General features: G+C 42.4%; 1 protein-coding gene across 1 annotated transcript in view; it reads left to right on the top strand.

Moving 5' to 3' along the window:
* pigg (phosphatidylinositol glycan anchor biosynthesis class G (EMM blood group)) overlaps positions 1-13,611 on the top strand; it is a 42,870-nt gene extending 29,259 nt beyond the window's left edge. The window contains exons 10-13 of the mRNA XM_072495505.1: positions 4,427-4,618; positions 5,907-6,216; positions 9,313-9,476; positions 10,939-13,611. Coding sequence (XP_072351606.1) covers positions 4,427-4,618; positions 5,907-6,216; positions 9,313-9,476; positions 10,939-11,158 — 886 coding nt within the window. The 3' untranslated portion in view covers positions 11,159-13,611. The remainder of the gene's footprint in view (positions 1-4,426; positions 4,619-5,906; positions 6,217-9,312; positions 9,477-10,938) is intronic.
* Positions 13,612-14,195: the final 584 nt, after the last annotated feature.

Below are 14,195 nucleotides of genomic sequence, written 5' to 3'. Positions count from 1 at the left end.
ATATCATGGAGTTCACCTGACCCACAACTTTTAATAGATTTTGGTTATGGGGAGCACAAGGGCCCACTTTACATGTGTGATGCAACAGAGATCTAAAGTATTTTTAAAGAAAAACAATGTTTATTGTATGAATTCAGTTAAAATTTTATAAGCACACAGTAAACTTCTCATCAACTACCAACAGTGATACCCCCCCAAAAGATACAGTATTCTATAGGTAACTCTTAGTAACTTTCCTAACAAAAAATCCATAAGTCAAAGACCCTTTTTAACAAAGACAGTAGGTTTGCATTCCTTACAGAAACAGGTATTACTTTGAAATCATCAAGTGATCTGGAGACATTCTTTAGCATGCAAAGAGAGAGGCCAAAATACACCTCCTTGGTTTGAATGCAGCTCTCCAACTGAAAACCAAACTAAAGCTACAAAACAGCTTCCAGCTCAAAACGAAAGTAAAAAAGCAGAGCCAGAACCCAGCTGCACCCACACACTGACATCACTGCAGCCACTTGAGAAGACAAACATTTCTTAAAGTGACATTCCCATGACATGATATAAAACATTGAAATTATGTCAGCGTGTCCGCCGTGGCTCAGTTGGTAGCACTCTCGCTTCTGAGTCACAAGGTTCAGAGCTCGGCACACCCCAGGTCTGAGCAAAAGACTCACCGCAGATATTCTAGTGCTGCACTGTTAGCGCTGCTGCCTTTTGGATGATGGGTTAAACCAAGGCCCCATCTGCCTGCTCTAGTGGATGTAAACAATTTGCCTCACATCGTCAGGGACCTGGGTACAATTCTGATCTTGGGTGCCTGTGTGGAGTTTGCACGCTCTCCCCGTGTCTGTGTGGGTTTCCTCCGGGTGCTCCGGTTTCCTTCCACAGTCCAAAGATGTGCAGGTTACATGTGGTTAAGGAGTAGGCATCGGTAAGGTGCTCTTTCAGAGGGCTGGTGCAGACTTGATGGGCCGAATGGCCTCTTGCTGCACTGTAGGAACTCTATGATTCTATGAGCAAGGGGAGTTATCCCTAGTGTCCTGACCAATATTTATCTTTCAATCATCATCACAAAAATAGATTATCTAGTCATTAGCACGTTACAGTTTGGTGCTGTGTTTCTTACATTACAGCACTGACTATACTTCAAAAATAGATGTGCTTCATTGGGTGTAAAACACTTTGGAACAACCTATGGGTGTGAAAAGCATTATATATATATATATATGCGCGTCCTTATTTTTTTCATTTCCTTTTTGTAATGAACTTTTCAAAATAATTTCATTGAGAACCTGGTTATTTCAGCTCAAAACTCAGGATATTAATACAGTAGAAATTTGGTTATAATTTTTGACTTGCCAGCAACCCAATACTTACTATAACTTTCGCACCAGCTAACGCCCCAAGTGTGTAGCTGCTCAGTTTATAAGCAACATTTTAAGCAATTGATTAATCATACAATCACATCGGAATTACAACCTGGAAACAGGCTGAAACAACCCATGTTGGTTGTTGAACACCAGTCCTAATTCCAAGTGCCTGTCCTGTTCCTATAGCCCTTTATTCCCCTTCAACAGTCTATCTAAAGCACCACCGAATATTAAAATGGCTCTGTTTAAGTCACTAACTTTGCATATGCATAACCACAGTATCAGAACTCTGTGAAAATAAAGGTTATCCTGCTCTCTATCCTAAATATCTTCCATTTAAACTTGACGGCCCATTTATCGAGACCCTATGTCACTGTGACCGTCACCCATAGCTATTCTAACAACATTTGAGATACCTGTGCTATCGTTCCTACAATGTGCAGTATTTTGCATTTCTCTGTCTTGCATTGCTCTGCCCATGTACATATTGTGTCACCTCATTATCAGTTATAAGTTGCCTCCTCCAATGCCACTGTTCCTTCTAGTTTGGTATCAGATTTGACTGGTTCATGTTGGATGTCTTAAGTTCAAATCATATGTAAATTAGAAACTGCAATCGATGCCTGAACTCCCAATTCAGTACCCCCAACCTCTTTTCCCTTGACCCCATTCTCCTCCCCTCCATTCCAATATTACTCATTGTTTACCATTCCCAAACAATTTCTTATCCAACTCAACCATATTACCCATAGTTTTGATCCTATCTACATATAGGCCCGTAACATCCTGGCTCCCCTGTGTTGGATTTGGGAAGTACCGGAAAGGTGTGCTGGGGAATCCCTCTTGGAGGTTCCCAGGTAAGGGTTTACCTGGCAATTGTCCAGGAGAGCTAATTTCTCCATGACAATTGTGCTGTGCTGGGAACCATCCAACAAATCGATGTTCCGCTCTTCTCCCAACCGATGTCCGACTCCTCCCCAAAATGTCCAACTGTCATTCGCCCAAAGGCTGGCTCCTCCCCCATTGCCCGACTGCCCACTCCACCGATCCCTGTTGTCCGACTGCCACCCCCCCTCCACCACCATTGTCAAAACCCCACCCCACAGCCCATTTACTTACATTAGATATTTACCTTCTCACTGGTCTGTTATTTTCTTTAGGACATTTAAACTCAACGGCTTTATGGCAACTAGTGCCATAAAAAAGGAGTGAGTTGTCCTTTTTTCTGTTCTTTTTACACCCTCGCTGCCTCAATCTCACCCAGCCTGAATAAGGAAGGTTGGGCGAGACAGACGATTTAGTATTTTAGCGCAGGTAAATCGGTATGGAGTGGCAATCTGCCGCTGATTGGCACTCCGAGGAAGTTACAGCCTTCGATGCAGAACTTTGTTCAGTATCTTTGAAAATCGAAGAGCAATATGTTAGGCTTACTGCAGCTTACACAGGCCGTTGTTTCCGCAAAAAAAGTGGAAAAGATTAATCAGGTAAGTTCTTTGGTTTCTGTATCCATAACAATTTAATTAAATTAATTATAGTTTGTGGATGACATTGGGTTTATATTAAAATAAAGCTAATCATTTTTGGTAGTTTCAGGAATTGTAAAAATGTCTTAAACGTTTCTCCAGTTCTTTCTAACTCTTAATTTTAAATATTGTATGTTACATCATGGTTCATTCTGACCAGGGTCTTGGTTATTATAAATGTTCATGCTGAAAACCATGGGCGGGATTTTCCGACCCCCCCCCCCCGGCCAGGCCGGAGAATCGCCGGGTGGTGGCGCCGGCTGCCGGATTCTCCGGCGCCGGTTTTTCAGTGGGGACGGGAATCGCGTCGCGCCGGTCAGCGCCCCCCCCCAGCAATTTTACGCCCCACAATGGGCCGAGTGGCCGCCCGTTTTCGGCCAGGTCCGTACTGGCAGGACCTGGCTCTGCGGGCGGCCTGCGGAGTCCGCGGGGGGATCTGGCCCCGGGGGGGCCCCCCACGGTGGCCTAGCCCGCGATCGGGCCTGGGCCGTGGGGGCACTCTTTCCCTCCGTGCCGGCTGGATGGCGTGGAGAAGAACCCCCTGCGCATGCACTGGGATGATGCCAGTACACGCTGGCGCTCCCGCGCATGCGCCAACTCACGCCGGCCGGCGGAGGCCCTTCGCCGCCGGTTGGCGCAGCGCCAAGCCCTTCGGCGCCGGCTGGGGCAGCACCAACCCTGCCGGCGCCGGCCTAGCCCCTGAAGGTGCGGAGGTTTCCGGAGTGGTTCATGCCACTTCTCGGTGCCGGTACGGCCTGCCCCCGCCGGACACAAACTTTTAAACTTAGATGAAAAGAAGTGAAACAATAATTACATTTTTAAACTGCAATAATCAAATTCTGAAGGAATGAGCCTCCACAACTGTAAAGATATTTTTCAGTGCCAGAGAGGAGGTTTGGCAGTAATTCAGGCTTTTATCATAGAATTTACAGTGCTGAAGGAGGCCATTCGGCCCCTCGAGTCTGCACCGGCTCTTGGAAAGAGCACCCGACTCAAGGTCAACACCTCCACCCTATCCCCATAACCCAGTAACCCCACCCAACACTAAGGGCAATGTTGGACACTAAGGGCAATTTATCATGGGCAATCCACCTAACCTGCACATCTTTGGACTGTGGGAGGAAACCGGAGCACCCGGAGGAAACCCACGCACACACTGGGAGGATGTGCAGACTCCGCACAGACAGTGACCCAAGCCGGAATCGAACCTGGGACCCTGGAGCTGTGAAGCAATTGTGCTATCCACAATGCTACCGTGCTGCCCCTGTTCCTTATCACGGCATTAGAAAATTACTTGCGCTGGAATGGACAAGCCTTTTCTGGTACGTTTAGTGGCATCTGTCATGTCAGTACCACAACTTCAAACCTCTACACGTATCTCAATGCTGAGATACTGTTCTGAGGGGAAAGCCTAGTTGTGTAATAAAGTTAAAGTAGTTCCAAAAATATGAAATGAGGTGACGGTGGACATATTACTTTGATCACTTGTTTTACAGATGTTGATTGATTATTGATTTCATGTGTTTTTTTTATTTGCAGCTCCAATCATAGAATTGAACTCTCCATAATGACAGCAATATTCCTCTTTTTGATCTTTATTTTGGTTCAAAGGACTTGCTCCTCTGTATCCAAAGCAGCACTGGCATTAGGGTTGGTGGGAATTTACTGCTATCGTGCAGCAATTGGCAATGTAACCTTTCCATGGAAGCTAGGTAAACATGACATTTCAAAGTAAGTACTTTGATAACCTGACTGAGCAATTGTCGCATTTATTGAGTTTGATATCACAACTTAAACCTTGAATTTAAAAAACACCGTGGTTCGCCATATTAGATATATTAGACCAACTTACCACCTTGCTTGCCTGCCATTACATCCACCTGCCACATCCATACAATCCACCTATTCACTCATCCATTCACTAGCATTGATCCATTCACCTACTTATTAATATTCACACTAAACCTTAAATATGGCAGCTAGTATCGTAAAAAGGTGTGCGTGTGGGGTGGGGGGGGGGGTACCCCTAATGCCACATTGCCGTGATGGAGCTCTCGGAGGGGTGCCTTACTCTGTATTTCTGCTAAAGCTAACGATCCACCAAGATACGCAGAGCAGTGTTAAAGTGGGGTTATGTTGGAGTGGTAATCTGAAGATCCCAGCCCATGTGTTGTAACTGTTATTACTCATCATCTCAGGTTGTGTTTCATGCAGCTGTGTCGTAAAGACTGTATTGCTTTTGCCCCTTCTGTCTCATTCAAGTTGTCTAAAATCACAGAAGGCTTAGTTAGAGAGAACCTATTTACATGGAATCATAGAATCCCTACAGCGCAGAAAGAGGCTATTCGCTCCATCGAGTCTGCATCGACCCTCGAAAGAGCACCTCATCCAGGCCCACTCCCCACCTCATTACCCATAATCTCACCTAGCCACATCTTTGTACACTGAGGGGCAATTTAACATGGCCAATCCACTTACCTGCACATCTTTAGACTGTGGGGGGAAACCGGAACATCCGGAAGAAACCCATGCAGACACGAGGAGAAAGTTCAAACTCCATACAGGCAGTAACCCAAGGCCGGAATCGAACCCGGGTCCCTGGTGGTATGATGCAGCAGTGCTAACCACTGTGCCCGCCCTGTGGCTTTAGTCCAATGGCTAACGGGTCAATATGGAGTGGGCACAGTTTGGAAGAAATTGGCACAGAAACCTGAGGTAACATGAGGAAAAACTACACATTGAATGGTCAAGATTGGAGTGCATTGCCTTTTAGGGTGATAGAACAGATAAATACTGGAGAAATAAATTGCAGTGTTATGGGGAAAGAGCAAGAGAGTCCGTCTAACCGGATTGCTCTTCAAAAGAGCTGGTGCAGACTAAGACACACATTCAATCATGTATGGTTCAGAAGGAGGCCATTTGGCCCATCAGTGGGCTGAATTACATACCATGCTGTACTGTTCAATAATTCTTATGGTTCATGTAGCAAATGTAATCATTTTTACTTTGTTTTTGTTAGGGGTATTACTGAAGCCCGGTTTGTTTACGTGTTTATTCTTGGCATCCTTTTCACGGGAGTCAAAGACCTGTTGAAATCTGCATTTGCTTCCCCTGACACGACGACAAACAGTAAAGGACTCTGGGAAATGTACAATGGACTTGTGCTCTTGGCCGCATTGCTTCTTCGCCCTCACAACTTGCCAGTGTTGTTGTTTACCCTTGTGGTTCAAATGATTTTGACCAGATTTATATGGCGGATATTAGATTATGATGCAGCACAAATTACCATCGTCTATTACTGGTTTGCCCAGGCCTCCTTTTACTTTCAGGTACCTCTCTTTCTTCCTGCTTTTTTTGCTTTGTTTTGTGAGCATTGTTTAGTTCTGAAGTTTAATTTCCAGCAAAGGATTAAGGCTTCTGAGCTGTTTAAACCCAGTAAGATGACACCAATGCACAGCAACTAACTACAGAGTTTTGCAATCATTAGCACTCTTGGAACTATCGGCAATATCAAAAACATTTGACTTGAGAAGTGCAAAACTATTTTCACTAAACCAACGCCTTCTTTAAGGCTTTTGTTGTCTCCTTTCAGTGAGTTGTCCTGAGCTGATTAAAATATTGCAGGCTGCTTGTCAATATCTATCAAATCTAAAGATTATTTGGTGCCCAGTCTCGTGACTTTTGTGCATTCCTCAATACCAGTCAACGTGGAGAGCCACATGCCAGTCAGATTCCTGATGGTGCAATCGTTCTGCATTCCAAAGATTTGTTTCAGTGGGCGGCAATCACTTATCTATGCCAGTAATGCATTGGGAGACATAACATGAGCTGTCTTTCCACTTGTGTCTTCAGAAAAAGCCAAATATGCGATTGTAATATAAATTGTGTTTATGAGGTTATAAGCTACACACAAAACAGAAACTACCTTCTATTATGAAAGCTTGAATCAGCTATGAAACGTCCTGAAGGTCTGGGATAACCTACGGAATGCGGAACGGATGCTAAAGATCATGGTTTAAAGGTCTTTAGCAGCAGGAACAGTAGTGTCCTGTTGTCGCACAAAATTTGAGAGAAATTAAGAGTTGGTCACCCTATTACTCAGCTCAGTGGCTGTAATGCAGTTTTAGCAGCAGGCTTTGCATCTTGGTGCTACTCATTTATTGTCATTCGATCATAAAGTAGAGTCCTCAGTACAAACAGGAAACTGAATGCAATCTTAAGTAGCATGGCCTCTCTAACATTGTCCAGTATATTCACCCACTGCCATCATGTTCTCCCAAGCACAGTGACTTCAGGGTTCAATTTTCTGGTGCTGCGCAGGGTGTTGAGCAATATTTCTGATTTGTGCACCTTAATCTTGGTTTCTATTAACGTGCATCAGCTCAGTATTCCAAGCTTTCTGTGGGTGAAAGTTTCATGGCCGTACGCATTTACACCTAGTTCGCCTTAAGCCAATAAAACGGACAAACATATCTGGAAGGAGGTTGAAGCTGCACAAAAAAACCCAGGGAACTAACCTTCTACTCCAGTTGTACCGGCTACAGAGGCCTTGAATGTCTGAGCTGATTTTTCAGCCTTTTCTAAGATGCTGTTGTCAGAAAATTCTGAAAAATCTATTCATCTGATACAAAATTGAGTCATGAACATAAAGGTTGTATTAAAGAATCCAGTCCTCCTCCTGTTCCTCACAACATCTACCCAAGTCTTGCAGATTGGAGTTTCTCTGGGGTCTGCACAAAATTTTGCGAATATAACATCAATATTTATCCATCATCTTCAGTTTTCCTTTCATTTTTTAATATTATACATGGAAAAAATCTCCAACTCTTTCATTGTAGTGGTCAGACCTGTAAAACTCAGTGTTATATTTGAGCAGATTGTGACCATGACTTCCAGATTGTGACAATGACTTCCAGATTGTGACTACGACTTCCAGGTTGTGATCATGACTTCCAGATTGTGATCATGACTTCCAGATTGTGACCATGACTTATCAGATTGTGATCATGACTTCCAGATTGTGACAATGACTTCCAGATTGTGATCATGACTTCCAGATTGTGATCATGACTTCCAGATTGTGATCATGACTTCCAGATTGTGATCATGACTTCCAGATTGTGATCATGACTTCCAGATTGTGATCATGACTTCCAGATTGTGATCATGACTTCCAGATTGTGACCATGACTTCCAGATTGTGACCATGACTTCCAGATTGTGACCATGACTTCCAGATTGTGACCATGACTTCCAGATTGTGATCATGACGTCCAGATTGTGATCATGACTTCCAGATTGTGATCATGACTTCCAGATTGTGATCATGATTTCCAGATTGTGACCATGACTTTCAGATTGTGACCATGACTTCCAGATTGTGATCATGACTTCCAGATTGTGACCATGACTTCCAGATTGTGACCATGACTTCCAGATTGTGACCATGACTTCTTTACATAGATATGTGCTGGGGTGACTTTTAACAGTGGAGAAAGAGGGGCGTATTCCTTGTGACTCCCTTCCCTTGAGGTTGAATGTAGGACTTGCACCCCTCAGGGACCGGAAGTCCCGTTCATGACAATTGCTGACCCATCTGAAACAGTTGTGGCCACTGCTGGCACTATAAGAAGTCCTGAAAAGAACAGCAGATGTCTCCCAGACTTGACGGAAGCATGGGCATTTTGGTCGGGAGACCTCAGCTAGGGTATGTGGAAGGTTGGGTTTTAGACGCCAGGTGGAGGAGACACAAAGAGGCCTTTAGCCAGTGTAACTAAACCATACAGACTGGTCACCTTTCGCAGTCACGCAACTCATAGCAGCAGAGGTGGAATGAGATCCTATAAGTGGCCATTATTTGGCTGCTAAGAGGCGTCACTAGGTCTATAGGTCAGAGACTGCCTTATGCCTTAACCGTCACCCTCGTAATGTGAGGAACAGAACAGGCGTGGGCAGGAAGGTGGTGGACTAGCTATCTGTTTTATTTTACCAGCAACCCCCTTCCCAAGTCTCCAACTACACCTGGGGCTGTAAAAATGCACCACATTGAAATAGTGCACTGACCACTGATCAAATTTTTAAATCTTTGAGTAATGCCTTAGAAAGCCGACAGCATTTCCAACTGCCCTGGGTCATCTGGGGTTTAATACTGCAAGAGAAAACTCATCTGTATTATTCAGTAATTTTTAAAATTTTGTTATTCCCATCAGTTGAATTGTGGAACCTGTGACTATCCATTCTTGATGCTCTCGTGCACATAATTGTCTTTCATTTTTGGATGGTCAGATGGGACATCTTACTACAGTTTTATGATGCTCGTTTTTTGTGTCTGCTCTCACTTATGGCAGTCCATAATATTGGAGAGGTGACTTAGAAATCAGATATGCAAAAATTTAAATTCTATCAAACCCTTATTTTCTCTACAGGGGAATTCAAATAGCATTGCAACAGTGGATATATCAGCTGGTTTTGTGGGGTTTGAGAACTATGTGGAACTACCAGCGGTCTTCCTTACACTATTCAGCACTTATATAGGTCCACTGCTGTGGGCTGTGCACCTTACCTGTTACGTGAGCTCAGAAAGAAGCAGGTAATGACTGTTTAGCATTTTTCCCCTGGTATCAATGATGAGGAAAGCGTCACTCTCTCAGCCCCAAATGAGAACTTTATAAACGTGTTTTAATCCAGTAATCAAACTCGATGTCCAAATCTCTGGTGCCCTAATACGCACCAAATCCCATCACCCTTGTGCCCATTGATCTTCAGGAGCTTCTGGTTAAATAGCTTCATTTAAAAAATTCTCATCTCGAATGTCTCAATTTAACAGAGTCCGCTCACCCCTTAAGTACACAATTTCAAGAATAATTCTACACTGGTTGCTGCACAAGGTATAGCTATGTTCTTTCATAATGGTCTCTTCATAATTGACTCAGGATGCCTAAAAAATGTAATTAGGACTAATTGATATGGTTCACTCAGGCCACTAGTGAGAAAAGGAGGACAACTATTACTTTTTCAGTGATGATCACTGCATAGTGAGTTGAACTTCTTTGTCCAAGAGAAAATCCCCCAGTGCCTCGAGCTATACCTAATGCAAAGAAAGATACTACAGCTGTCAGAGCCCAGTCATCACAGCCCCAGAACATTAACATATAATGAAAAGATATATCGGTAAAAGTGACCATGAAGCCATTGGTTTACTAAGTCCTTTTAGAGGAAGAAACTTGCCATGCGTACCTGGTCTGGCCTATGAGACTCCAAATCCACACCAGCATGGTTGACTTTCAACTCCCCTCTGAAGCCACTCAGTAGTAGCTTGCAGTAATTCAAGAAGGCCACAGACTTTTCAGAACCACTAGGGAGGGCACTAAATGTCAATCCTGCCAGTGGCACCTGCAGCCTGAGAATTAATAACATTTTTGCTGGACTTGTTTAATTCGCAACAATTTCATACAATTACTCAGCATAATATGCATATCCTGTGCAGAGCTAGTGTTTCACTTAGTGTTGTAATTTAGGACATGGTTCCTCTGTACTTATTGTTTCATAACATGAGACATATGAGCATTTCACTAATGAATGGCTGACTGGGGCGGCACGATAGCACAGTGGTTAACACTGCTGCCTACGGCGCTGAGGACCCTGGCTTCGATCCCGTGCCACTGTGTGGATTCTCCCCATTTCTGCGTGGATTTTACCCCCATATCGCAAAGATGTGCAGGTTAGGTGGATAGGCCACACTAAATTGCCCCTTAATTGGAAAAAAATAATTGTGTACTCTAAATTTTTTTTGTGAATGGCTGACTTTCTTTTTAAAAGAACTTCACTGTATGTTACCTTATTCTTGTTGGTCTTCAGTTTTATACTTTTACTATTTTATTTAAGTTCTTGGCAGTAAAGGAGAATAAATGTTAGTAATAAAATAGAGAATACAGCTTTAGTTAATCTTGTACTAAATGAGCTGAGCAGGTTGAGGTTTTGAACAGCTGTTATTCATGTTCGGATTCTATTTGAGACATTGAAACATTGACACTAATTACTTCTTGTCTCAGGTATTCTTCTGCCGCGGTGGGACATAGCTGTTACTGTTTTGTTCTATTACGAGCAATTCCGGCTTCAGTTTATATTATTCTGGTTACCTCGCTACGCTATCATCTATTTGTCTGGAGTGTTTTCTCACCAAAGTTACTCTACGAAGGTATGCACACACTTGTAACAGCAGCAGCCAGCGTCATGTTCACAGCAATGGATCAGAAACGAATGATAACATAATCTTACCAAACTGAGCAATGGACTGGGTTCACACATTTGTGTGTGTGTGTTTGTAAAAAAAAAAAGTCAATCTGTAATGTAACTAATTCTTGTGCAAGAGTTGGGATGGTGGAATGCGTGTGAAATTCTGTATTGTATAATTCTTAAAAATTCCCTTGGGGTACAGATCTCAAGCGGGTAAAATAAATCTTGGCCAACAGTGAATCAGCAGCTTGTTTTACATTCAAGGAAAAAATGGGTTGTTGATTCATTATCACTCATTTTCTGCTACTGCCAAAGATGAGTCTCGCTCCCCTCGAGTTATAGAATGGTCTGCTTCTGTGCTGACACATTTGACTCACCTATGCAGATTTTAATTTTCATATGAGCCACAGGATTTAATTCCATTCCTTTTGCTCCCCACATCCTGCAGTACACCTTTTTTTTTCAAGCAACTATTTAATTGGAAAAACTCAATTATGGACTCTGCTTCAACAAGAGTTTTTGCAGGAAATGTAAGCACTCTGTGACAAGTTTCTTTTTGTAACCTTCTAATCCATTTGGCAATCGCCTTCGATCTGAGCCTTTTTATTCCCTTTCATTTTTAATAAGGAAATTGTTGTCTATTACTTTGTAAGAAATCGGTTTTCAGGAATATTAATCCTTTTATTAATTTGGGATAGGACTGTTCAGGTAAACTAGCAATGACTGACATGTTTTATGAGTCACTTATAATTTGTCAACTTTATAGATTGTATTCTACTTTAAATTAAACTTGTATGGTTTTTTTGAAGGTATAAACTTCTTTAGTAACTAAATTGAGTTATTGAGAAATACGATTATGAAACTCATCCACCTTGCCATAGCTATGGGCTGATATGTGATATTTATACTTTGTTATTACGTGGCAGTTTAACCGGAATCCACATTTTATTAAGTAAATGGCGTCAGAGATGATTAAGCCTCACCTGCAACACTGTATAATTCTGGTCATTATAATGAGAAAGGCATCCGAGTGCATTTTTATTTATTCTTTCATGGCATGTGGGTTTCACTGGCTTGGCCAGCATTTGTTGCCATCCCTAATTGTCCTTGAATAGGCCATTTCAGAGTGCAGTTGTAAATCGGCCACATTGTGGGTCTGGAATCATATGTAGGCCAGACCAGGCAAGGATGGCTGATTTCTTTCCCTAAACCATACCAGCCTCCCCGAACAGGCGCTGGAATGTGGCGACGAGGGGCTTTTCACAGTAACTTCATTTGAAACCTACTTGTGACAATAAGCGATTTTCATTTCATTTCATAAAGGGCATTAGTGAGCCAGATAGGTTTTTATGACAGTCTCGTATCACATGAATTTAAATTCCACCAGCTTGCTGTCGTGGGATTTGAACCACTCTCCAGGACTTTCCATAAGACATAGGAGCTGAATTAGGCCACTAGGCCCATCGAGTCTGCTCTGCCATTCAATCATGGCTGATATTTTTCTCACCCCAATCTCCTGCCTTCTCCCCTTGACCCCTGATCCGCTTATTAATCAAGAACCTATCTATCTCTGTCTTAAAGACACTCAGTGATTTCACCTGGGCCTCTGAATTTTTTTTGTGCAATGACATTACCACTAGGCCATCATCCCCCTGCAATAGACAACTAAATTGATCATTGGGATTAAACATGCAAGTTAGGAAGAAGCTTCAGAACTCATTAGATTTGAGGAGGGAAAGATCAGTTGAGTTGTTTTAAAGAAGATTTCAAGATCTAAGGCATAAGGACAAGATATAGAGTTGAATTCTGACAGCTGACCTCCATCCGTCCACTGAAAGAAAAGATTGGTGGAACCCTGCATGGTTACTAAGATTCTACAAAAAGGATCAAAGCCTCAAACTTAAAGTAATTATATATAAACCTGCCCTATGGGGGTGGCAAATGTACAGAATGGGTTATGAAGGGAGACTGATTGTATCAGAAAACTTGATTTGATAAAAGTAGGATGGATATATTTTCTGGAAACTGGGGCAGGCAGATGGATCACACTGGCCATGGTAAGGTGGTAGATGATGCTGTGCCTTTTGAACAAACGGGCAGCATGGTGGTTAGCATTACTGCCTCACAGCACCATACTGGGTGGAGTTTGCACGTTTTCCCTGGATCTGGTTTCCTCTGGGTGCTCTGTTTCCTCCCACAGTCCAAAGATGTGCAGGTTAGGTGGATTGGCCATGATTAATGCGCAGCATTTTGGGCATAGAGTGCTTTTCCAGTGAAGAACAATGGGCCTGCAATATTCTATGGATTCCATTCCTGTGTACATTAACAGAGGAATATTAGAAGGTATGTCAATCTTGCTTTTCAAGCAATATGTAAGAATGGACTTGATTTTCTGTGAATGGTGGACTTACTAAAACCAAACAAATCTTTTCTTTGAAGCTTCTGCTTTGTGATGCACAGAAATTAAATGATCTATTTTTCAAAGCAAAGGTATAAAGTGACTTATTTTCCAAAACAAAGCATTATTTTCACGATTTTATAACTTTTTTTGTTTCCTTTGCTTGACCACAATTAGATGGATTTACCAGCTTCCCATTACTACTGTGAAGCATAATGTTTGAAGTCACATTTTTCCACTTGCAGCAGCGTTCCATCCAGTTTGTTGGGTCTCACAATCGGGTTGATCGTTTTCATTAGTTGGCTCAGAAAAGACATCTTGTTTCTGACCTCAGTTAAAGATGTTTAAAGTTTATGAAAGTCCTCTTTAAAAATGTTTTCTTATTCAAATCTTTCAACAAGAAACTACAATCACAAATTTGTGGGAAGCATTTGAGAAAAGAAGATCTGATCTAAGCAACAGGCTCACAAAGACTGCAATAATGAAGGTCCATGTATATAATTGAACAGAACAAAATGATGATTAAAGGCATGAGCCTGTTGAGTAGACTGCAGCCATTTTCTTACTCCTTTCAGTTAATGGGAGATACGTGAAGTAATTAGAACATACTTGGTTTGTTAATTACAAACCGGTTATGTCAGCTTCATATAAATTTATATTTTTTTAATAGCCAAT

This window comes from Scyliorhinus torazame, chromosome 3, assembly GCF_047496885.1.
Source record: "Scyliorhinus torazame isolate Kashiwa2021f chromosome 3, sScyTor2.1, whole genome shotgun sequence".
NCBI classification, from domain to species: Eukaryota; Metazoa; Chordata; class Chondrichthyes; order Carcharhiniformes; family Scyliorhinidae; genus Scyliorhinus; species Scyliorhinus torazame.
This window is presented reverse-complemented; position numbering and strand designations above follow the sequence as displayed.